General features: G+C 61.4%; 1 protein-coding gene across 7 annotated transcripts in view; it reads right to left on the bottom strand.

Annotated features, from left to right (window-relative positions):
* GSE1 (Gse1 coiled-coil protein) overlaps window positions 1-25,405 on the bottom strand; it is a 387,729-nt gene that overhangs the window by 235,161 nt on the left and 127,163 nt on the right. For all 7 annotated transcript variants that reach the window (XM_053906718.1, XM_053906723.1, XM_053906720.1 and 4 more), the window contains exon 2: window positions 10,880-11,060. In XM_053906718.1, the coding sequence (XP_053762693.1) occupies window positions 10,880-11,060 (181 nt within the window). The remainder of the gene's footprint in view (window positions 1-10,879; window positions 11,061-25,405) is intronic.

The following is a 25,405-nucleotide window of genomic DNA, read 5'->3' as shown; positions in this document are numbered from 1 at the left end:
GGCGGGGGAGGAGAGGAGACCCAGCCGTTCTCCATCAGTCACGCGTCCTGCCACCTGCTCATCCTCAACTATCCACCCACCCGTCCTAGAAAGGTTTGCTGAGCACCTGTGTTTGCAGAGCCTCTTCTAGGCGGCCGGCAAGAAGCACACGACAGACCCTCCCGGGCACCGGGTCGGTGCCGGAGGGACGCAGGTAGAGACGGGACACTTGCCAGCAACGACGACACTGTCACCGAACGTTGGCTACGCGCTTTGCCTCACTCGCTCCTCCCCGCGACCCTCTCAGCAGCTGCGGCCAGCACCCCCGCTTTGCAGATGAGGAAACTGAGACTCCTTCAGAGAGGAGCAGACCCAAGGGCCTGTGCCTTTCGCTCGTTCCTCTCCCTCCTTCCCCTTCCCGTTTCTGTCTTTTGTTTGAAATAACAGCGAGAAAGAACCAGAAAAAGCGACACCCAAACAGCCAGTGATTATGTTACAAGCTGAGCAGCCATATGTCCTGGTTTGCCCGGGACAGCCCTGGTTTCCCCCCTAACATCCCACGCAAGAAGTAACACCACCGCCTCTGCTCTCACAGTGCCCCGGTTTAGACCCAGCAGAAGCCAAGTAAGGTCCCTTCCCACGACAGAAAAAGGCAGGGTCCGGGGACGGAGCAGTCGCGGAAGGCTTCCTGGAAGAGGCGGGGCTGAGCTGTGCCGGGAGGGAGGGAGAACAGCGCCTACCTCACCGCGCGCTGTGAGGCTTCTGTGAACTGGCGCCTGCCACGTGGGCAGACAGCCTTGGCATACAGTAGGTGCTCGCTAAACGCCACCTGCTATGGCCCTTCCCGTCGCGCAGACAAGGTGCACGGAGGAGAAGGGACCTGGAATCTGAGAGCGTCCCATCTGATCGCTGCCCTTCCTCGACTCTCCAACCGGTTTGGGGGGCTCTGCTTGAATACCATCAGGGTCGGGGAGATCACTACCGCACAGCCGGCCGGCCGATCTACAGACGAGCAGGGGAGTGTGCCCGTCCGTGCGTTCCTCCTGGATCAGACCGAATCCAGGCCAGGGCGCGCGGGGTCAGGCCCGGAGTCTGTGCCTCCTCCCACCTGCCAGCTGGGGGTCCCGCAAGACGTCCGTGCTGCCCCCAAGGCTGGCCGTGATGAGAGGGGAGGGGAGGTGACGAGAAGCCCTCACACCCCACCGGGTACGGGAACGGGAGCTCCAGGGCTTTGGCATCACCTGTGCCATGCACGCCTGTCCCTCCCGGGATCTCCTGGAGACTGAGCCCCAACCACGCATGTGCCCTCGGCCTTCTGGATCCGCCTGGCTCGCATCCCGACCCCTCCCCCTTTTCTTCCCACTTCCTTCCGGAAGCGGGAGGTGGCCTGGGTTCTAGACCTGGCCCCGTCCCGGGCATCGGGGTGCTCCCTCCTCTGAAGGAAGGGAGGGGAGGGTTCGGGGACCTTCCTCTGTGCTTCCTCTCAGGTGCCCAGAGCTGGCATGGGGAAGAGGGGGTGCCCGGGGCAGGGGCATCGAGCACATACCGGGGGAGGCCCCGGGCGGCTAGGGTACCTGCTGCCACGCCTCGGTGCCCTGCTACACCCCCTCAGGATTCCAGCGCTTGCCCTTGGGCCCCTGGGCCCTGACTGGGGTCATCGCTCTGGCCCCTGGGGACATTACATCAGTCCCCTGGGCCCTGCTCATGCACGGGGCCGACCCCGGGGGACTCACCCGGGAGCAGCACTTTCCACTTGGGGCTCTTCTGGTCCATGAGAACTGCCTGTCCCAGCCCCTGACCCTCCCCACCCCGGCCCGGCCAGGCGGCCTCGAGCAGCAACCTTCGGCCTGGGGGAGGGACGGGGGGGGGGGGGGTTGCGGAGCCGCAGGGCCAGGAGGAGCAGGGCCAGGCTCTCAGCTCTGCAATTCGGTTTCGGGAGCAGACTCCGGAAAAGTCCGTGGGGAGAGAGCGCGCGTGCTCGAGCTGCCCAGCGAGCCGCGACACGAGCACGTGGGCAGCGGGCCCTCCTTCGGCCCTCCCAGGCCCCGGCCCGCCCTGGCACACGCCCCCGCGGGCTGCACACAGAGCTCTGGAGGGAGGAGGGTGGCGGGAGCGTGGTCGCCACTTCCTGCTTTCCCTTTGCAGACTCGGGCACCGGGCTTCTCCGAGCGGACCCGGCGCGCCAAGGTACTTATGGCCGTGTCCCGGGGAGCAGACAAGACCCCGGATCCCACGGGGGTCCCAGTGCCCCCCAAGGTCACCCTTGCTCAATCGTACAATCGTTCAGCATCTATTCTGAGCCCCTACTACGCGCCAAGTCCCCGCGGTGTGCTCGGCACGCTCCAGGCACAAGGAGCCGTTCGTGTGGCCGCGTTCCCAGAGGTCAGGAACGCCAAGGGCACGTGGCAGGGAGACAGGGGCCAAGGACGGTGCAGCCCAGGCCGAAGGAAGGGGTGCAGGCCCGGTGCCCTCGACCCGGGACCTCAGGCCTCGGCGGGTGCCCCGTGGACGGGGAGGGGACACAGGGACGATGCCGCAGCCGAGTTGGGTCCAGCCCTGGTGGGGAGGAAGGGCCGTGGAGGAGCAGAGGCAGGAGTCCCTGGGGCGGGGTGGGGGGACTCTGAGGGGGATTCCGGGGCGGCCTGGGGGCCGGGGCAGGAAGCCACCCGCCCCAGGGCTGTGGCTTTGGCCGCCTTTCCAGGGCTTAGCTGTGCCCCGACCTGAGAAAACACCAAAGTGCACCGAGACCATCCTGGAATGGGTGGGAGTCCAGCCCCTTCCGGGACGCTTCCCGGCCGGGCCGGTGAGAGCACCCCCGAGGGCCCCCATTCCCCATTCTAAAGGCGGAGCTTACTAACTCAGGTCGCTTTCACAGCAACAGCCCCGTGAGAAAGGTCCTGTCATCATCCTCACGTTCCAGAGGAAGAAAGTGGCCCAGGGAGACCCCTGGTGCGCCTGCTGGGGCTGAGCCGGGCTGTCTCGGGTCCCCCTGGGGCGTGGCCACGAAGCCTGAGGGGCCGGTCCTGGCAAAGCGCCCACAGGGGTGCCTGGCATAGAGTCAGCGCCCAGTACATCCCCGCAGGCCGCCGCAGTCCCCACCAGCCTGCCCATTCTCCAGTCGAGAGTTGCGCCCCATGCCCCACAGCCGTACACGGCCAGCTCAGCCCAGCCACAGCGGCTGGCGTGGCAGGTCAAATAATGGCCCCCCAAAGACGGGCGTGTTCTAATCCCTGGAACCTGTCAATGTGTCACGTCACTTGGCAAAAGGAACTTTGCAGATGTGATTAAGCTAATGGCCCTGAAACAGACAGATGACCCTGGATGATCCGGGCGGGGGGGGGGGGGGGAGGGGGGTCGGGCAATGCAATCACGAGGGTCTTTGTAAGAGGGGGGCACAGGTGCATGGGAGCCGACCTGAGGACAGAAGAGATTGCGGTGATGTGGCCAGGGAGCCATGAGCCAAGGACCTCGGAAGCTGGCAAAGCAAGGACTACAGCCGCCCGAAGGAAGCAACCTGCCCGTGCCTCCGACCTCCCGGCTGGAAGGTAACAAACCTGAGTTCACGGTCATGTGTCACTGTCGCTGCAGGGAAGTTGTACGACCAGGAAGATAACTCCCTAGACTCACAGCACCTGACGCATAGTAGCTGCTCATTAAACGCTCTTCTGTGTGTTTGATCCAAGGAGCTCACAGCTTCTCAGTCATCCGAGTTCAAGGGGGAGAAAGAACCAGTCATGTGCAGGTGACCTAGTGTCCTTGGCCCCAACACGTCAAACCTCTGGAAAGGCCACCAGTGGTCCCTAGAATTTTATAGTTTACTTAAAAAATTTCTTTTAATGTCTACTTATTTTTGAGAGACAGAGAGAGAGGGAGGGAGTGCATGAGCGGGGCAGGGGCAAAGAAGAGAGGGAGACACAGAATACAGAGCTCGTTCCAGGCTCTGAGCTGTCAGCACAGAGCCAGATGCGGGGCTCGAACCCACGAGCCATGAGATCATGACCTGAGCCGAAGTCAGATGCTTAATCGACTAAGCCACCCAGGCGCCCCATAGAATTTTATAGTTTAGAGCAGCACCCTGAGAGGGAAGAGAGGTTCTGGAACGGAGTAAGAACCTGCTTGGAACATCAACCCCCAGTCCAGGAAGCCTGAGGAGATGTATGCCCCCTACGCGTACAAGAATCACGTTTTCTCATTACGTTCCCCCGTCCGGGTCCCCGGCACTAGCGAACTTGAAACCTCATATATTAGACATTTGTATTGACAGATGTCTACGGAGCACCTATTACGTGCACTGTGCCAGTTTCAGGAGCGCGAAAGACGACAGACAGTAACACGTGGGCCCACGAAGAGGGCAAGTGTGCTGCGTGCAGGCTGCCCCAGGACCTTTGCACTTGCTCTCCCGGTGGCCTGGAACTCTCTGCCCGACATCACCGCCTCAACAAGGCCTTCTGTGTGTACCCTGCCTAAAGCCGCAGCTGTCACCTCCCTGGGTCCCCCTGCCCTACTTTTCCTCACGGCACCTAACACCACCTGGCGTCACACGTTTTGCCCAACACGGTCTTCGGCATGCGGTGGGCGCTCAATAAATGTCTGTGAACAAATGCACACATGTAAATGACAGTGCGGATGTGCAAAACAGGCAACGGTGAAGGCACGAGCAAAGGTCTGCTGGGAGAGACGCCCAGGCTTCACGTGGTTTCTGCTCCGAATCAGGGCACGGGTGCAAGTCGGTGTGGGGCACGGCGAGGCTTGGAAATGATGCTCTTTGAGCCAGACGAACCTATACGGTAGCAAACTGGTGGCTGCAGTCCCCAAGCACCCTGGGTAAGCCGCCGAGCAACGGAGAGAAGGGTCTGCAGGCCCGCGGGGGTGAGTCCCCGCGAAGGATTCAGAGACGCTCCCGGGGAGACAGGAAGCCACCAGCAAAGGGCCCCTCAAGGCGGCCTGGCTTCCTCAACCTCCTGCCCCAACTTGCAGGCTCTGAGCTCCCCGGCGTTACCCGAATTCCCGGGAAAATAAACACGCGGCTTGTCGCAGAGAAAACAGACTTCGGATCCCAGCTTGGCCGGGGGCCCCACAAGGGAAGGGAGAGAGGTGAGGGCTTCGGGAGGCCCTCGGGCTGCCAGACGGGGGCCTTGCCATCGCAGCCGGCAAGCGGGGGCGGGCAGGGCTGCAGAAGCAGCGGCCGAGCCGGCCCCTGGGCGCTCCGAGCGGCTGCCACTTGGCGGCTGGGGCACGGTCCCCCGAGTCCTCTGTCAAAGCACTCGGCACCAGCACCCGCCCCGAGTAAGGCCTGCCAAGCACTTCTGAGGGCCTGAGCCAAGTCCCCAAGTGGAAGGCCCTGCCTTGCTGGCCCTGGAGGCCCCAGGCCGGGAGCCCATTTGCCCGACCAAGAGACAAAGGCCTTTGTGGGGCCAGGACTTCAGGTGGCCACCAGGCGCTCTCTGCAGGGGTGGGGGGGGGGAAGGGGGGGCTGGGGCCAGCTCGGGTGTTCCTGTGGGCACTCGCAGGGACAGAGCCGGGTTACGGGGAGGCCGTCTGCCTGGTACCACGTGCTGGGATTTGTACCTAGAGAGCAGGAACCCCAAAAATTAACCAGCCCCACGGCGGGCACCTACGTACATTCGACTTCCGGGCAAATCACAGTGCTATGTTCCCCTCGGCTCTCTCTACTGGGGGGACTCAGCCCGGGCCTGAGGGGCTCAGCTCCTAGGACCCCGCCTGATTCTCCACTGGCTTCCTTCTTTCATGCCCTCGGCCTGACTTCTGAAGGGCATCCTTCCCGGGAGAGCTGGGTGAGCCCCAGCACCTGCATGCAAAGCAAAGCTGCACGGTGTCCCTGGTAGGGGGCGGGGGGGGGGCGGTGGTAGAGAGAGAGGGGAGCAGAGGTGAGCATGCATTTTCCTGCCGTTTGCACAGACAAGGCTGAGCAGGACGGTCCCGGGAAATGTGCCATCCCAGGTGGTTTCTTGGCAGCGGAAAAGGAGATAAGGACTTGTGTGCCAGTGCTCTCCCAGGCACAGCACCCAGGGGGATGAGGGAGAAGGCGGGAGTAGGGAGTGGAGGAGGAGGCAGGAGCCCACTCCAGGTGAAGCCCCCGAGGGTAAGATGCGTCTTTTGCTGGAAGCCAAGGGGCCAGGCTTCCCATCCCTGCCCCTGCAAGGACAGGAGGACGCCCAGCCCTGCCCCGAAAGCACACAGGGACCCGGGGAGGGCGTCCGGGGGACCAGCAAGGCTCGGCCCCAAGCTCTCGGAGCCCGGTGCAGCGTGCGGCTGGGGCACACATGACCAGTGAGCCCTCAACGGCGCCCGGCCCCTCCTGCAGCGGGCTGTTGCCACCGTCCGGCCCCCTTGGCACCCGGATGTGGTGGGAACTGGTTCAGGCCAACGGGAAGAAACGTGGGTCCCCTCAGGGCCAAGGTGAGGGAGCATCCAGTGTTTCCTCCTATGTGTTCTCCTGCCCGCGTCCACTGGCCATGGCATCAGAGCATTCTAGAAGCCGAGAGGTGGCAGAGACACAGGCGAAAGGGAAACCGGGACCCGGTATCCCCCAGCCGGGAGCCACAACGGGCTCAGGGTCGTCTGTAACGGCGCCCGCAGGCGGGTGTGCCCCAAAGATCTTACGAGGGACTTTGTGATCGGCCGGATGATGGCCCCGAAAGACGTCTATGTCCTATTTCCTGGAACCCGTGAATCTGCCCAAGGGTCGCTCACGTGGCAAAGGGGAAGTAAGGGAGACCCGGGGACAGAGAGCACCCTGGATTATCCTGTGGTTACACGAGGCCCTCACAGGTGGAAGAAGGAGGCAGCGATGTGCCTGGAGAAGCAGAGACACGGCGTGGCCCGCTGTGCAGGTGGAGGAGGGGCCGTGAGCTGGGGAATCCGCATAGCTTCCAGAAGCCGGAAAGGGCCAGGAAGAGGATCCTCCCCTGGAGCCGCCAGAGGGAACGCAGCCCTGCCCACTCCTTGCTTTCAGGCCAGGGAGACCCACGTTGGACTCCTGGCCTCCAGGCTGCAAGGTGGTACGTGTGTGCTGTCTGGAGACGTAAGTCGGTGGCCGTCCCCGAACGGCAGCAGCAGGAACGAGGTCAGACAGACCTCTTCCAAGATACGCCGCCATGGTGGGTCATGGGAACAGGGAGAGGCCGGGCACCTGCTGGGCCGACCCGGGGGCCAGCGGGGTGTGAGATACGCTCGCTGACCCTCCCACCCCGCAGCCCCGTTCCTGCTCGCCCCTGCCCCACGAACCGGGGTCCCCAAAGCCCGGAGTAATGCGAGTGGAGGCTTTCTGGGTGGGAGGACAGCCACAGCTCTGGGGACAGAAGGAACCCAGAGACCACCCGCAACGGGGCCCGGCCCCCCGACGTGGCAAGTGAGGAAGAGAGGAGCCCTGGGAACACGGCTGTCGCTGGAGAGTCGATCGGGGCCTGGTCTCCTGCGCCCCCGTGGCAACTCCAGGAGAGGGATCTGTGACTTCCATTGTCTCTGTTAATAAAGATACTAGGAGCTACTTTAGAAGCTGTTCCACAGCTCGGAAAGGACATCGAGGGTCCACGCGGCACAAATATGGGACCACCACTTAGCTGTATAATGGGGCTGCACAGGATGACCACACAGAGAGCACATTCACAGAGACGCAAGGAGAATGGCACACCCTGGAGTTGTGCAGTGTGCAACCCGCACGGCCTTGCATGGCAAACCTGGCCGGCTCCTTGATATCCATCCCACCGACATCCTGCTACGGGAAGACTTCATTTTTACCACGAACTACTCGCAGCTGGGGCGGCTACGCTTTGGGAAGGCTCTGAACCTGGCACAGCCTCCACGGCTGGGAAGCGCAGCGCTGACTCGGAAACCTGGACCTGGGTCTCGGACACCAAGCCACACCCTCGCTCGTCAGCAGATCGTGCCGCTTCTCTCCCAAGGAGGCCGCGGCGGCACAATGATAATTGTTCCGGAACGCCTGTTCCCATCCGTTCGTGCTAAACTGGGAGCAGCCTCTCGCTGGAGTTTATACCACACGCAGACGGCACAGCCCGGGCTACAGGCTGAACAATCTCGGGCAGAGCTGAGCCTGGGGGCTCGTCACCCTACGAGGAAGGCTGCCTCATGGCCGGGTTTCGGCTGTGCCCTTCTCCCACCGGCTGGAGACTCCTTGCCTGCCTGAGGAATCCTGGCCTGAGGTCCCCGCTTCCCTTGCAGCCCCACAGCTAAACTCCCGACGGTCAGCAAGTGACCACATCCTGGGGGTCACTCGGAAGCATGCAGCATCCGCCTCTGGGAGAGAACAAAGCAGGGTGGCCCCCCGTGTCCCTGGGGGCACTCAGCCCAGTCACCTGGCACCAGGGTTCCTGCGGTGACAGCCTCCTCTCCTGGCGCACACTGCTGTCCTTGCCTACGGGCTGTTTGCAGGGAGCCGAGGGTCAGAAACGGACCCCTCAAGGCAATAGATGCACGCCTTTGACCTGCCCGTAGCCGCCCAGACGTTCTGGGAAAGGCCCCTGCCCCAGGGAGCACTGGGGGGAAGCCACCATGAGGGGGCAGGGACAGGTGGGGGGACAGGGGTTCAGAGCTCTGGAGAGAGGTAGTGGTGTGTGTGTGGGTGTGCGTGTGTGCATAGGGATGTGTAGTCTGTACGTGTGTGTCTGCGACGCGTGTTTACATGCTTATGTAAGAGAGGCCCGGGGCCCGTGGGTGCGCACGGATCTGTACGTACGTGCCTGCGTGCGGGACCTTGTGCGCACGGATCTATACGTACGTGCCTGCGTGCGGGCTCTTGTGCACACGCATCTATATGTACGTGCCTGCGTGCGGCCCCTTGTGTGCGCGGTAGTTGCTGGGTCTGGGTCCGCTCCTGTGAGTCCCTGCTCCCGTATCCAGGTGTCTGCACGCGCTCACCCCCGGTGCCTGCCCGCCCTCCAGCTGGCAGTGCACAGCTGGACCCGGGGGCTGTGCCTGCGCGCCCGATGAGAGGTGGCAGGTGCGTAATAAACCATTAGTCACTGTCACGTTTCTGAGCAGCCTCCGCGGCCTCCCGGGGAGGGGCCTGCTCCAGGACTGCGCTCCTGGCAGGTCTCTGGCTGTGAAGCTGCCCACCCCCTTCCGGGCAGGGCGGCAGCCTGACAGGAGCAGCTGGCAGACGGGGGCCTTGGGCCCCTGCCCTGCCCCAGGCAGCCCAAGGCCCGGGTCTGGCCCTGTGTGCGCCCGCGGGGGGAGGGGAGAGTCCCCAAGGGTCAAGTTTTGCCGGATATTACCCAGCACCGAGGCGGGATTGGGGTGGAGGGGGCAGGGCCGGGAAGCAGCCTCCAGGATGCTCCACGCTGCCTGGAAGAGGCGCGGCAGGTGACCGGGGCGCGGACACCAGCCCACGCGTGCCAGCACTCGGGGCCGGACCTGCACTGAACGCTCTTCCGTCCCAGTGGATACCCACGCCTGCCCTTGTAAGCCAGCCACCCCTCCCACCCCCCCCAACTAGCCTTCGTTCCATTTCTCAGATGAGGAAGAACAAGCACGGAGCAGAAGACACTGGTCCAGGGCTCTGAATGCCCGGGCGCCAGGGGGCGTGGCTCCCCGTAGCACCCCGCCCACCACCTGCGTGCCCCGCCCACCGCCCACCTGCCCCTCTGCCAGGGTCTGGGAATCCCTCAGAGGGCTGCGTGGCCGTGAGCCCCTGGTCTTCCGGCTGTGCCCCTTGCCCAGAGCACATCACGGAGAGAAAGGGGTGGGCACTGGGGTTGTCCTGGGGGCGGATGTCCCCACCACCCACTCCGCACATCCACCAGCCCGTCGCCTCCCGCCCTGGCCCGCTAACAAGCGCCTTCAGCGTGGGCTCACACTGGGGGCTGGCACGGGTCTCAGGATTCAGTCCTCTCTGGGCAGTGACAGGCGGGACACATACAGGGACACCCCCTCGGAGGGGTCTTGTGGACAGAAATACGGCCTCAGGACCTGCTCTTAGGACCCTCCCCAGGTAAGAACGCAGGCGCCCACACACACCCACATCCGGCCAAACGGCCTGCCTGGGATCCACTCACTGCCCCCGGCCCGGGTCCCGCAGGCCCCGCAGCGCAGCCCTCCAGACTCTACACTCACAGGCCCATCACCCAAGGAGGGTGACAGTCGTCAGGGAAAGGGCCGAGATGGGCGAGCAGGCGGGGTCTCCGCGGCTGGTGCGGCGGGAGCGAGATGGCCACGACGGGATCGGTGGGCAGCGTCCTCCCCCAGCCACGCGCCCTGGTTCCCCCTGGCCCAGCTGAGGCTAACTCGGGAGACAGATGTGTGCCAGGCCCCGGCGCCTGCGCGTCCACGACGGAAAAGCCCAGAAGCCGTCCCTGCACCACTGGCGGAGAGAGGGCGCACACGGGGTCGCGCGCGGGACGCCGGAGCAGCACAGCGCGGCGACCACACAGAGCGACCCGCGGAGTCTGGGGAGGGCAGCCGGCCGAGAGGCGGCCCAAACCGCCAGGAAACGGAGATCATCATGGTTTGGGCAAACACCGGTGTGCGGTTAGAGACGCGCCCGCGGGTGGTCCCGGGGGGCGGGGCCCGTCCAGGCGGAGGGCGTGTCTTGGCGGGTGGGCGGTGGGTGCCGGCGCCCCATTCGGGGTCGTTTAAAGACGAACGGGTGAGTACCGTGGCATCACGGATAATAAAAACAACAAACAGGGGCCGTCTGTGAATATCCAGGATGAGAGAGTCAGGAAGCAAGGGGTTCTGATCAAACCACCAGGCGAGGAGCGTGAACGAGAAAACCCCAACGCGAGGTAAGGGAGACCGGAGCCATGTGGAGACCGCGCGGGGCGGAGGTCTGTGCCCGAGCTCCGCGTTGGGAGCCGCCCTCCCTGCCGGGGACGGCATGAGCCGCGCCGGCACCCGGGGACGGAAAAGAGCCCGCGTCTACCTGCGCCTGCGGGGTCTGCTCCGGCCCCGTCCAAGCCGCTCTGCTGACAGCGGGCGGGCCCCGGCTCCTGGGCTGTCCTGGGGCCTCTGGGCGTGCTCTCTGCTGGGGCGCCTGGCCGGGGCTCAGGCTCCCTGGCTGGGGGGTGGACGGCTGTCGACGCCTCCAGAGATGCAGAGGTGACCTGGAAGGACAGGAGGGGACATGGTGAGTCTTGGGCACACTTGCCCAGAGGTGCCCAGTGGGTGGGCCCCCGGACGCCACTCTTGCCCCCGCCCCCGCGATGGCCCGGCTTGGCCATCAAGGACTCAGCTGGGCTGGCTCAGGGCGGCACAGGGCCGGTCGGTCCCCAGCAAAACCAGCGGCAAGATTGCCCGGTGAACCCTGCCCGAGGCCACCGGGCTGGCCGCTGGGTACTGGAGTCGCACCCGCTGGCCCCGTTGCTCCCTGAGCCCCCTCAGCTCCTGCCAGGAGTCGGCAATAACTACGTGCTAGTTAATTATAACCGTAACAATTAACTTAGCTAACCTTCAGTCGGCTCTGCAGGGTGGTCAGCCCATCCCCCACTCTTGTGTCTTCGGTCTCAAAAATTTTTTTTAATTTATTTTTGAGACAGAGAGAGACAGAGCATGAGCAGGGGAGGGGCAGAGAGAGAGGGAGACACAGAATCTGAAACAGGCTCCAGGCTCCGAGCCGTCAGCACAGAGCCCGACGCGGGGCTCGAACTCACGGACCGCGAGATGGTGACCTGAGCCGAAGTCGGACGCTTAACCACTGAGCCACCCAGGTGTCCTTTTTCTTCCCTGTGGTAAAATGCATCTCACATAAAATTTACCATCTCGACCGTTTTTAAGTGTACTGCTCACCATGGGCCAACAGTCACCTCAACCCATTTCCAGAACTTTCTTGCCCAAACAGACACTTCGTACCTGGTGTGCTCTAAGTCTCCAGACCCTCCGACACCCACCATCCCGCTTTCTGTCTCTCTGACCCTGACTATGCGGGTTGCCTCACCCTCTCCCACATCTGGGGAAACCGAGGCTCAGAGAGGGGCGCGAAGGAGCCTGAGGCCTCGGAGCCGCCAGACTCGGAGGCGGGGTCGACCCAACCCACGGGACTTCAACAGCTCCAACCTGGGGGAGCCAGGCCCTGCCCCGAGTGCCTGGGGGCCGGTCCCTGCCACTGGCGACCCCCCACTTCCCGCCCCTGAGCCCCAGGGCCGGTATGGCTGTCGGAAAACAGCTCCATGTTGATCCAGTTGTTAGGGATTAATGCCACGAAACCAAAGTGCCCTAAGAGAGAAGGATGGCCCAGAATCCCCCGGGCGAGCCGGGGCCCCGCCAGCCCTCCCTGCAAGAGGCGATACGTTTACCGTCTGTTTCCGGGCATGCTTTAATTTATGGGATCCATATGGTGACACGGCCCAGACCACAGCCCCCGCAAATCCCACGGGCGTGCTGGCGGCTTAGGCCGGAGCCAGGAGGAGGCGGCACCCCAGCCCGGCACACTTCCTTCACTGGCTCGCTCGCTCAGGGGCCGGGGGCCCATCGGCATGGCAGGGACCCCGGAGCCGCACACGTACCCCGTCTTGTCGGGTTTTAGCTGCTCTTACAGTCCTGTCCTCATCATCTGGGGGAACTCTGCCAGGCGCAGGCCGCTGGGGCCACCGTTAGTCACAGGGATGGCTTGTCCAGCCAGCCTGGGGACCCTCCACGGGGTGGCACCTGGCCAAACCGGGCCGCGTTCTTGAAAGCCCCCCGGGGTGGGCTGGCGGGCAGTGGGGGAGGGCGGTGGGGGGCCCTGGCTCTGACCCCTGCCCACGGGCTGGTGGAAGGGAGAGAGGGGAGAGGTCCCCCTCCTGCTTCTCCTCCTGGAGCCTGGGGACCAGGGTCCTGCTGGGGGAAGGCAGCCCGGGGCTGCCCCTGGAGGGTAGGGGTGGCTCCCAGAATGGGGAGCTGTGGGCAGGGGGACCCCACTTACTGAGCACCTATGTGTCACGCTTAATCCTCCCAAGAGCCCTGTCACAAACCAGGACACAGAGGCATGAAGAGACAAAGTGACCTGGGCTCCTACCTGTAACTGGAGGCATCAGGATGTGAACCCAAGCAGTTGGGAGAAGATTCAGCTGTCACACACCAACTGGGGGACATGGCTTTTAAGCAGAGACGGACAGACGGCAAAAGAGGCTCTGACTGGGCAAGAGGGGTGCGGACGACAAGCACTGCGGGACCTAGGAGCCCTCCCGGGGGCTGGGGAAATCCAGGCAGGCTTCCTGGAGCAGGTGGAGTTTGAACACAGCCTTCAAAGGGAGCAGGCTTTGAAAGGGGGGGGGAGGGGAGGGATGAGACATTCGAACTCATCCCTGAGGGACCAGGAGAGTGACGTGTGAACAAGGTACTGGGTAGCTGAGAATGGAGGGGGATGGCAACGGGCTCGGGGCCACGGCATCACATGGAGGGGACAGAGCTCCATCTTGCGAGGTCCGATTCTTCGAGAGGAGGCTGTGAATCCACTTTTAAGAGCCGCGATCTCATGATTATTAAGCGTTGGCAACTAGTCCAAGACGTGTTACAACACCGTGTGAACCCTCAGATGCTGCTGGTAAGATTGTAAAATGGGGCCGCTGCTCTGGAGACCCGGCCAGCAGCTCCTTCCGAGGTCACACGGAGCGTTAGCACGTGACCCAGCGGCTCCTCTCCCGGGTAGGTGTCCAAGAGAACCCCACACCCACGTTCACGCAAACACTTGCACGTGGGAGCTCGTAGCAGCCCAGGGTCCCCCAGGAAAATGAATTCTGCCCACAGCCTGAGTGAGCCCGTTGAGTCTCCGGATGAGCACGCGGCCGGCCGTCGCCTCCACTGGCAGCCCGTGAGGCCCCCGAGCGCAGGACCCGGCCGCGTCGTGTTACGACAAATGTGTTGCTAAAAGCTGCTAAAACTTGTTACGCGGCAGCTGTGGATAGCTAACTGATACAACACGTCAAGCTCTCGAACGGTGCCTGGCCCAGACAGAAATGTTCCTTGGCACCACGGTGTGCCAGAAGCACGAGGGGCCCGGAGGCCAGTCCCCCCTCTGGGCTAGCTCCTCCAGGAGGTAAAAGCATTTCACCCCCTTTCTCTGTGCTCAGCAGCAGCTGCCCGTGACTCCTGGCGGGGCCCAGTCAGTATTAACGGACGGACAAGGCTGCCGGGTGCGTGTGGTCCTGCGAATACGGATTATCCCGTGTTGGCTCACGTTAGGTGGAGGCCAAGGTTCCAGCCAGACCATCGAGCGGAGGCGAAGTCCCCTTTCCTCAGGTTTCAAAGCCGAACGGATGACAATTCTCGACTAAACAAAAGCATCTGAACCCACACGTTCACAGTGCCCTCTCTACACAGCCAAGAGTTCCAACCCCAGGGCCTGTCTCCATTTAAAGGACTATTAGGACGGGGCCTGGGGCATACCCTGGTCCCTGCCTGGGGGCCCTGGAAATCAGCAGTATCTCAGAGCAGTCGGGGGTGGGGGGGGATTGTTTTAAAAAATAATCTTATTGTGGGGCGCCCGGGTGGCTTAGTCGGTTGAACGTCCTACTTTGGCTCAGGTCATGATCTCACAGTCTGTGGGTTCAAGCCCCGCGTTGGGCTCTGTGCTGACAGCTCGGAGCCTGGAGCCTGCTTCAGATTCTGTCTCCTCCTCTCTCTGCCTCTCCCCTGCTCACACACTCTCTCTCAAATATAAATAAACATTAAAAAAATTTAAAAACCGTCTTACTGAGCTATTCACGTAACTACACGATTCACCCACTTAAAGCATACAATTCAGTGGCTTCTAACACACTCAGAGTCGCACAACCACCGCCAGAATCCATCTCAGAACATTCTTGTCACCCCAAACGGCGGCCCGACCCGCTGACAGTCCCCTGTCGTCCCTCCCCAGCCCTGGCGGCCACGGTCGCCTTTCTGTCTCGGCAGATTTGCCTGTTCTGACGTTTGCCATTCATCTGCCGCCCTCCGGCGTGTGGCCCCTTCGCTCAGCAATGCGTCCCGGGCTCATCCGTGTTGCAGCCTGCACGGCATGTATGTTTGAAAACCGGGGAAGTTCCAGCTTGAGGGCCCACAGCAGCCCAGAGGCTGGGCAGGACACCGGAGGGTGACAGGCAATCATGACTGCCCTGAGCTCAGGTGACACTTCTGGAAAATGGGCGAGTGATGCCTACCCTAGATTTACTGAGCAGCTGCTATACACCAGGGGCCCACCAAGCGCCTGACATCCATAGCCCATTGAATCCTTCCAACAGCCCTACCTTAACTCCCACCTTGTAGAGGAGGCAACTGAGGCACAGAGAGGTCAAGACAGCTGCCCCAGGTCCCCCCAGCTGGTCACAACGACAGCTGAGAATCAGGCCAGCGCTGTGGCCTCTGTCCAGCACCTAGACCCACCAGCGCCTGGCACACAGTTGCCTCCCACTGAATACTAGCAGGGCCTGGTTCCCATAGTCACGGCCACAGCAGACACACAGCGAGGCCGGACCTCGGTCTCCAGCACGCAAGTTTGTGCCGCGGGAAAACGGCAGTGGGTTTGCTGATGGGCTGTGACCAATCTGTCACGGGAGCGAGGCTGGGAGAAGGAGACAGGGTGTGGGGCTGCAGGAGAGGAGGAGACGCCAGGGTCCCGATGGCGCAAAAGAACACGGCCTTCCCTTCGCCCCAAGGAAAAATCAGGCGAAGGCAGGAAGCCGAGCTCGGGAGGAAAGTCACCTCCCTCCCAAACAGGGATGGCCGGAGGTGAGCCTTGGCTGGGAGGCTGGGTGGGCCTAAGGGGCGCCTGCTGAGCCGGCCGGAGACCTCTTGCCTGTTGGGGGACACGGGGGTCACAGGCCTGCCCGGGAGGGAAGTGAGGGGACACGGCCCAGCCCTGCCGTGGGGGCGCCCTTCCCCCTTCCCACCCACAAAGACACTGTGCTCTGTCTGGTGGGATTCCCTATTCTGCACCGCGAGCTGGTGCATCAGAGGCCCAAACACGGAATTTGACGCCCCTTAATTCCCTGTAATAGCCCCGTAACGGCAAGCAGAGGACTCCAAACACTGCAGTAAAGGGAACGATAAGGCTCTGGGTCAGGGGGAGACTGGGCTGCTGAATGCAGAGGCCCCGATAAGCAGACAACTAAAGGGTTATTAAATGTGCAGCGCAGACCGGGCGTAATTGGAAAGTTATTAGATGTGGAATACACACAGCACCCAGTAAATGAGTAATCAGGGACTAATTAAGCTCACGCGACACAGCAGCTCGTGCTGGAGAGGCTGGTGGCTGCCGCATCTGTGACAGCAATTAGGGGCGCTCGGCTGCAGCACCGGGGCGGTGGGGGGTGGGGTGGGGAGGGTCGCCGGCTCGGCCGGGGGTCTCGATCTGACTCTCCTCCCCACCTGAGCCCTCCCAGGTGCTCCCACCTCTCAGGGGCTGGAAGGAGGGGGCGAGGCACCAGGCTCGTCCAGCCTGGAGGACAAGAGAAGTCCAAGCGGACACGTGATCCAGGACTCAGAAAAACGAAAGCCAGGCTCTGTCCCCGGCTTCGAGTCTAGCCAGGTGACAGCTGGCCACAAGCACGTAAGGGGACAGAGGGTCACGACTCCCCACCTGGACGATCTGCGAAGCGTGCACAGAACCACTCCCGGGAGCTGCGCCTTCAGGTGGGGGAGTATGACTAACCTACGGTACAGAGGGGGAAACTGAGGCTCAGAGGACGGGAGGCAGACGGAGGTCGCCCAGCCTGCTCAGCTTCCTCACCCGTAAAAGGGGGGTGCGGAGACCCACACCCACAGCCTGAGCGGTCACAAGGACTCAGCCTAGCACGGCCTGACGCACAGGAAGCCCGGGAGACGAGGGACCCCAACTCCACCTGCTGCAAAGAGAAAGTCTCCGGATCAAGGCCTGGGGCTGCTGGGGCCGAAGAACCTCCCGGTTCAGATAAAGCGGGGGTTTCTTGCCAAGCTGGGAAAACGGTGTCTCCGAAGGGCCGGGGTGGAAAGCTCGTGCGGCACGACCGTAAAGTGCGAGGCTCGCCTGCCAATCAGCTCTGGCGGCAGCTGTGCACCCACAGCACCTACAAGGGCCAGGCCTCTTGCTAATCTTGGCAGGTGTCGGCCCATTAAACCTTAGACTGCCCGGGTCGGGGTGGGGGGTGGGGGGTGGGGGTGGGGGTGGGGGTGGGAGCAACTGTTAGGCTCCGTTATACAGATGAAGAAACCAAGGCCCAGAGAGGGTAACTTGCACTGGCCACATTTTGTGGGATGGGCAGGTGGCGTGAGATGTCTCGGAGAGCCTTACTGGAAAGCCAGAGTCTGCCGCTAATGCACCAGGAGCCTCGGGAGACACATCTGGGTGGGGCAGGTGTGGCCAGGAAGGCTGGGGTCACAGGGAGGCTGGTAGGATATCTGGACCGCAGGCGGGCCAGTGGGAACTGGCCAGAGGCAGGCAGGCCCAGCTTCTGCTGCTCTCGTGGCCAGAGGGAACATTCTAGAAGGCATGTCCCTGGCTCCCTCCCTCAAGGAAGGCCTCTGAGGCAGCGATTCCCTCTCATGGCCTGGGACAGGGCAGAAAGCTGCATGGAGGAGTCCCCTGTTTCCAGAGGCAAGAGCGCTCCCTAATGGCTTGCAGGCAACAGAGTGCTGTCGGTGACCCAGTCCAGCCCAGGCAAGAGCCCCCGGGGACATGGAGCCCCTGAGTCCTTGGCATCAACCTGGAGGGCCACCTGCTGGAGGCCGGCACGGGGAGCTGGACTGATCTCTGACAGTCACGGCCTGACAGCCCGGTTCTCCCGGGGTCCCCTTATCCTACCCTTGCCGAGGCCCACTTCCCAGGGAGACAGCCTCCCATCAGTCTCTGGGCATACAGCCCGGCCCACTCCATCCCCAGCCATGGCTTGGTCTGAGTGATCTTCCAAAACATCACTCATCCTGCTGATGTAAAACCATTTACCCAAGTTCTGACTCTCCACATGGCATCCAAGAGACATGTGATTAGGCCCAGCCTAGCTTTTCATCTACCCCATCCACCTATCCAACAAACCATGCACCCACCCACCTATCTGTCCATCCTCCATCCATCCATCCATCTGGCCATCCATCCATCCATCTGGCCATCCATCCATCCATCCATCCATCCATCCATCCATCCATCTGGCCATCCATCCATCCATCCATCTAACAAACATATATAAAGCACCTAATGCCTGCATCCATCTGTCTGGCTATCTGTCCATCCATCCATCCATCCATCCATCCATCCATCCATCCATCTGGCTGGCCATCTGTTCATCCATCCATCCATCCATCCATCCATCCATCCATCCATCTATCTGGCTATCTGTCTGTCCATCCATCCATCCATCCATCCATCCATCCATCCATCCATCCATCCATCTGTTTGGCTATCTGTCCAGCCGGCCATCCATCCATCCATCCATCCATCCATCCATCCATCCATCCGGCTGGCCATCTGTTCATCCATCCATCTGTCCATCCATCCATCCATCCATCCATCCATCCATCCATCCATCCGGCTGGCCATCTGTTCATCCATCCATCTGTCCATCCATCCATCCATCCATCCATCCATCCATCCATCCATCCACCCATCCATCTGGCTGGCCATCTGTCCATCCATCCATCCATCCATCCATCCATCCATCCATCCATCCATCTGTTTGGCTATCTGTCCAGCCGGCCATCCATCCATCCATCCATCCATCCATCCATCCATCCATCCATCCGGCTGGCCATCTGTTCATCCATCCATCTGTCCATCCATCCATCCATCCATCCATCCATCCATCCACCCATCCATCTGGCTGGCCATCTGTCCATCCATCCATCCATCCATCCATCCATCCATCCATCCATCCATCTGGCTATCTGTCCATCCATCCATCCATCCATCCATCCATCCATCCATCCATCCATCTATCCATCTGGCTATCTGTCCATCCATCCATCCATCCATCCATCCATCCATCCATCCATCCATCCATCTGGCCATCTGTTCATCCATCCATCCATCCATCCATCCATCCATCCATCCATCCGGCTGGCCATCTGTTCATCCATCCATCTGTCCATCCATCCATCCATCCATCCATCCATCCATCCATCCATCCATCCATCTATCCATCTGGCTATCTGTCCATCCATCCATCCATCCATCCATCCATCCATCCATCCATCCATCCATCTGGCTATCTGTCCATCCATCCATCCATCCATCCATCCATCCATCCATCCATCCGTCTGGCCATCCATCCATCCATCCATCTGTCTAACAAACATATAAAAAGCACCTACTGCCTGCATCCATCTGTCTGGCTATCTGTCCATCCATCCATCCATCTAATAAACATATATTAAGCACCTAATGCCTGCACTGTGCCTGGGATACAGCAGCAAACAAAACAGTTAAATTTCCTGTTGGGGAGGTTGGAGTGACAGACATATTCATGTGTCAGTTTGTAGAAAGTGCCAGGAAGGCCAACGGAAGAGGCTAGGGAGGGGGGTGGGTGAGTAAAGTTAGAGTTCTCCATAGGCCGGCCCCAGTGACAGGGGCCATTTATGCAGAGACCTGAAGGAAACAAGGAAGCTAGCCGTGGAGACAGGTATGTGGGGGAAGGGTGTGGCAGGTAGACGGAACAGTAAGTGTGACGGCGCTGAGGTGGGAGCATGTTTACAAACCTTTCCTGAAAAAGCCAGATAGTATTTTTGGCTTCGAGGACCATTATAGTCTCTGTTGAACCTACTCAACTTTGGCATCGTAGCGCTAAAGCAGCCTTAGACCACGCGAAAATAAGAGTGTGTGGCTGTTTCAGTAACACTTTATTTGTGGACACGGAAATTTGAATTTCGTATAATTTTCGCATCATGAAACTTTTTTCCTTTGATTTTTTTTTTTGCAACTTTAAAAACGTAAAATGCACGTTTAGTTCATGGGTTGTACGTAAACAGGCTGCCTGATGGATGTGGCCCGCGGGTTGCGCTTTGCGGATCTCTGTTCTAGAAGCAGCAAGGAGGCTGCGCGGCCGCGGGCGGTGGGGAACGGGGTGTACCGTCTGCCGCTATTCCCAAAAGGCGGGGGAAGAGGGGTCTGTGGGAGGAGGGGAGCTGAGGCCTTGACGGGGGCAGAGGAAAGGCTGGGAGAAGTAGGAACGGTGGGGCCACGGCTGGTTATCTAGTTTGACGTGTCCTGAAGGCACCTGTCACCCACCCGAGTACCGCTGGACTCATTTTGCTTCAGGGTTCGGGGCAGATGCCACCGTCAATGCCCACGAGGCCTCCTCCCACCCCGCCAATGCCCCGTGCCTCCCTCTTGCTTGAAATGTCTCCCCCCATATCCTCTGCCTCCTCCTCAGCCAAGGGTGTGCCCGCTTCCGTGGTCTGTGTCCCCAGCTCCCCTCCCCAGGAGGAGTTGGCCGCCCCCCCCCAGCCCTCCTCCCGTAGTGTCTTCACCCCTATTGCCACACACCTGCCCAGACTGTTACCCTCCCCCCAGGCAGCACTAGATAACCCCAGGCCCTGCCACGATGTCCCCAACACGGCGGATAGAGGAGACATGTGAGTCATGGAAGGGACGACATGGACGCCTAAGGTCACGGTTCCAGGCATAGGGAACATCCCATGCAAAGGCCCTGAGGCAGGAGTGTGTCCAGTGTGTTTGAGGAACAGCAAGGGGGCCTGTGGGGCCAGAGATCAAGGGAAGCAAAGGGGTGACATTTCAGAGGGCCTCCTGGGTCCCGTAAAAGGCTGTGGCTGTCGTTTGGAGGGAGCCCAGAGAGATGTGACCCAGCTTTTGTTTTTGTTTTAATCTTAACGTTTTCTGTTGAGACGCTTACAGATTCACGTGTGATTGCAAGAAGTCATACGGAGACCTGGCGTCCCCTTTCCTGCTATTCCCCCGGGAGGACATCTTACAAAATCGTGGCCCCACATCACAGGCAGGATGCCGCCCCCGCCTGGCCTGTGCGTGTGTGCGTGTGTGTGCGCGCCCTCTGTCCCATGTGGCGTCACCGCTGGCCCCTGCATTCACCGTCGCGGTGCAGACACGGGTGGCTGGGCCACGGGCGCGCTCTGTGACCCTCTCCCACCGTGTCCTCCTGCGGCCATCACTTCCAGCATGTTGTGTGAACACAGCCACACAGGGGCCACACCACACGATCCCTGGAGCCTCGCCACGGCGCTGGGCACAAGGGCGGGTCCTTCCTCTTTACCGCACCTGACTCAGGTGACGGAAGGCCCGTTCCTGCAGGTGCGGCCGCTCCCTCTGTCCCCACACCAGGCTCACGGCCCATCAGAGCCCCATGCCTGCCCCTCCTGTGTTCGGAGTGTGTGCCTGGTTTAACTGCCACGCCTCATCCGGGGCTCGCAAACATCCCTCTGTCCGTGCACGGATGGCCCTGGTGGCCCCGTTTACCAGGCACTGTGCTCCCCATGCACCTGTCCTCTGGCCTCACCTCCTTTCTTGCCCCGAGCTAGGGAGGTCAGGGGGTTCATGAGCGGTAACCTTTATGGTATGCTCCCTTCTCCAAAGTGGATCAGAGACGTTTAGCAACCTGTCGAACGCCACACAGCCAGAAAGATGGGCAGACGTCCACACCCTGGTGCACCTAAATTACCGCAAAGACAGATTTGGGGGCGGTGCCTGCCCTGGGCTCCGTGGGGAGCCCCGCACGTCCACCAGAGGGGCCCTGCCCGCTGCAGGTGAACATGACATAATTACTGTGGAAGGAACTGGGCCGTCTCACCCAGGGCAGTCAGTTTATCAAGCGCTGACAGTGCATTAGCTAAGTGATCACTAGACTATTAATTTTTTTTTTTTTCCCCAGCCCTTGCCAGGGGTATTATAGTGAAAAACGACAGCTTAACCGCGGGGAAATTCTTCAGGGTGACAAAAATAAAAATAGCTCTAATTGAAGTTGATAGAAATTATACCCTTTAAAAACACACGTCGGGGGGTGCACTGGCTGTAATGTAAATTAACGTCGGGGCAGGGTTTCTGTCACAGGATCGTGGAAACATGGTGACAGCCACAGCAAACAGCCTCCCGGGACGTCGCATCTGCTCGGTGGCAGCTCGGCCCGGCCCCGCCCACCGTTGTCAGGACTGGGGGGGGGGGGCGCTGGAGGCGGGGCCGACAGGCACGCGGGCGCGCGCACGGCCTCGCTCGCTCACCTGCCCCCTGCGCTCGCACTCTACCGGCAGGCAGGGGCCCTGCTGACTCTCCCCCGGGCGCGTGTCCCTGGTGTCCCGCAGCCCCCAGGGAGAGGCCATCGGAGCGGGAGGCCCAGCCACCACGGCGAGGCCCTGCTTCCTGAAGCCGGTGCCGGCTTGAAACACACACGTGTTAATCACGGGGTCCCAGGAAACGTACAAGGATCCGCACGATCCGGTACACGGCGGCGGATCGTCTCTCCGGAGCCGGAAAGGTTTCCACTGAGCGGGCGGGAGAATAATAACCGTAATGGCAATAAAATAATAATAAACACGGGGATAGCATCTGCTCTGCGCTCCGCACCGTTCTTTAAGTACTTTCCACGTATTTTAATTCACTTAGCCCTCGCAACAACCCGCGAGGTAGACCCTGTCATCATCATGCTCCTTTTCCAGACGCCGAACGGAGTCTGGAGGCCCAGAGAGGCTGCGTACCCGGCCTGGAGGGACAACGGGGCGGGCGGAGCAGGGAGCAGGGGGCTAATCGGCCTCCAGGACCCCCCGCCCGGCCCTGCCCGGCGCCCCTCAGCCCTACACCTGGAGAGCAGGCTGAGTCCGAATGCAGAGCACGCCCCGTGGACAGCGGCCTCGGGAGCTGGCCCTGCGCGCCCGCTGATGTTCAGGTAACGTGTACAATTCGGTTCGGCTTTGGCTTCGGCCTCACCTGCTGAGACTGGGAGGTTTCCCTAAGCTTCCCAAAGCCCCCAGCGTTCGCCCCAAGCGGTGCCGGGTATGCGTGGGGGCGGGGGGGGGGGGGGGGGGGGAGCGTCCGAGAACAAAACGGCCCCAGTCGTTAACTGTAGACAATTTTTCTGCCCCTGCCCTGTGCCAGGCACTGTTCTCGGCGCTGAGGGTTCAGCAGCGAGTGAGACGGGGTGAGTTCCGGGAAGGCACACGTTAGCACGGCCCCTCATTCCGGGTCCGCGGGCACACGAGAAGCTCCTGGAAAATGCAACTCCCAACGTGGTCTTGCCTAAGGACGCAACCTGAGAATCGAAGAATCTGGCCGGCAAAGGACTTCCAAGTTCCCTCCTTCAAAAGGAAGAATAAAGGGAAAGATGGGAAGGAACCCTCGCTTTCTCTCTCCCTCACCACCCACAGGTGCACACACCCAGGTCCAGGGACAGACATCCGAGGATGGAAGGGGCCTCGGGGGGCGGCGATTTTCGGGGCTGTTCGCTGCTGCCTTCCCCGGAAAGATCGAAGGGCAGCAAGGGGCCGGGGTCCTGGCTGACTGAGGTGGGAGGGCGCATAAAGGAGGGAAGCAAGCAGGGAGCCTCCAGGGACGGCCGGATGCGGAGACACGCCACACGGGGCTGGGCGGTCTGCACGCCGCTTGCTCAGAGGAGCCACGGGCGGCCCCCGTGTGCCCCTCCTCCGGAGGACAGAGATGCCCTACGAAGGGAACGACAGGCCTGCTAGCTTGGCTTCGACGCCCGGGTAGACTCGAGGACAAATCGTCAGGGGGATAATCGGCTGCAGTCACAGCAAACAGCACGGGAATTACTACGTGACAAGTGCCCGGCTCCGGGGGGGAAATGACGCCGGAGGCAGCTAAATCCCTTGGGTGCCAAAGTGGCCCTCCAGGAGAGGGGAGCGGGTGCACGGGGGCCTCGTGGTCCCTCACGGTAGTCACTCTGCTCGTGACAGCCCCCTGGGCCGGGCCCGGGCCACCTGCGCAGCCTTGACCTCACTCAAACACCTGCCCGACCGCTAAAACCTGCGATGCTCGTGGGGTGAGCTGCTGTGGGCCCCACCTCCCACAGGCCGCGCTCTGCACAACTGCCTCACTGGTCCTCAAGCAACAGCAGCCGGAATACTCAGCCTCCTTCTATGAAGCTCACCTTGCTTCAGGAACTGACTCCTTCCCTAGGGGCTGTGTGGCCACGGGGAAGTTACTAAACCTCTCTGGGCACCACTCTGTCATCTGTAAAATGGTCATAATGACCCTAGCCACTTCTGGGGGGGGGGGGGCGGGGAAATGGTCTCAGACACACATGCTTAGAACACTGTGTTCTAAGGACCCGCCCAATAAGGCCTAGATGATTTTACGTCTCCTTACAGCCACGCTTTAAGACAATTGTTCGACATCATCTGATTTCACACAGCAAGCGCTGTTCAAATGCTTTACGAATCTTAACTTGCTCGCCCCTCCTAACACGCCCATGAGGTAGCTTCTGCTATTATGTACCCATTCTGCGGATGAGAGGACTGAGGCACGGAGGGGCCAAGTCAGCTGCCCCGAATCACACCCAGATGTTGACATGCTGTCATCCGTGGTCTGTGTTGTTCACCTCCACGTGAAACTGTCCCTCGAAACGGCCCGGAAAGTCCAGGGGGCCCTGGGGTACCCCTCATCATGCAAAGGAGGTTGACCGACTTAATACAAACGGCTGCTTTGAGCGAAGAGAGGTGCAGAGGGACGTGTGAGCTCTGGAGACGAAGAGGGGTAAACACCCGTCAGTTCGGCGACTGGGAAGCAGCACACGGTGAGGGTAAAGTGGGCAGGGGGAGGGAGGGCCGGTGGGCGCTTTCTCAGTCCCTGCCTGGTGAGCGGGGTGGGGGGCGTGAGGAGACAGCCTGGAAGCAGGAAGCTTCAGGAAGAGGAAGGGACCCTCCTGCGGTCCTACGTCCATTGGTCCAGATCTTTATTCTGATGCTGGGTCTCTTCTGACCGTGTTGAAAAAGGACCACTGACCCACCACCGGCCGCTGCAGAGGTGTGGGCGGAGGGGCTGGGCGACCGAGGACGGCACAGGAGGCCGAGAGGGGTGCAGGGGGCTGGCTTCGTGCATTCTTGGTCTCGGGGCAAAGATGAACGGGGGTCCGGGGACACTCGCGGCACCCCCAAATCTCGGAGGTGGGAAGAGCCCGAATTGTCCTCTGCCCCAGGTTTCTCAAACTCGGGGACATATCCCACAGGAGAAGAACTTTTAAAAAGGAAATGGGGTAGAATGAAAATGCCGGCGTGTAAGGCACAGAGTAAAAATACCACCTCCCGAAACCGTTTCAAGCATCAGATGGACGTCAGCAACACCTGAGACCCGGGCACACGGCACCCCGGCCCTGGGCCCTGGATTAGATCCCCGCCCCCCCAGCTCCGGCCCTCCCCAAGTGTCCCCCGGAAAAAGAGCCTGTGGGGCCAGGGGCCACGCCCCCCGGTCCAGGACCCCAGGTCTCCCTGCGTGCACGGCCCCCGCCTGTCGGTCCCCTGAGCATGCTGCAATGCTGGAGGGCCCATCCTGAAGGGGAGTCCAAGGGCAGCGTGGCTACAGCTCGGGCAAGCGGGCCGGGTGCATACT

This window comes from Panthera pardus, unplaced genomic scaffold (assembly GCF_024362965.1).
Source record: "Panthera pardus isolate Hobbes unplaced genomic scaffold, ASM2436296v1 HiC_scaffold_19, whole genome shotgun sequence".
In the NCBI taxonomy this organism is placed as follows: Eukaryota; Metazoa; Chordata; class Mammalia; order Carnivora; family Felidae; genus Panthera; species Panthera pardus.
The sequence above is the reverse complement of the archived record's forward strand: the minus strand, read 5'-3'. Positions and strand labels throughout refer to the sequence as shown.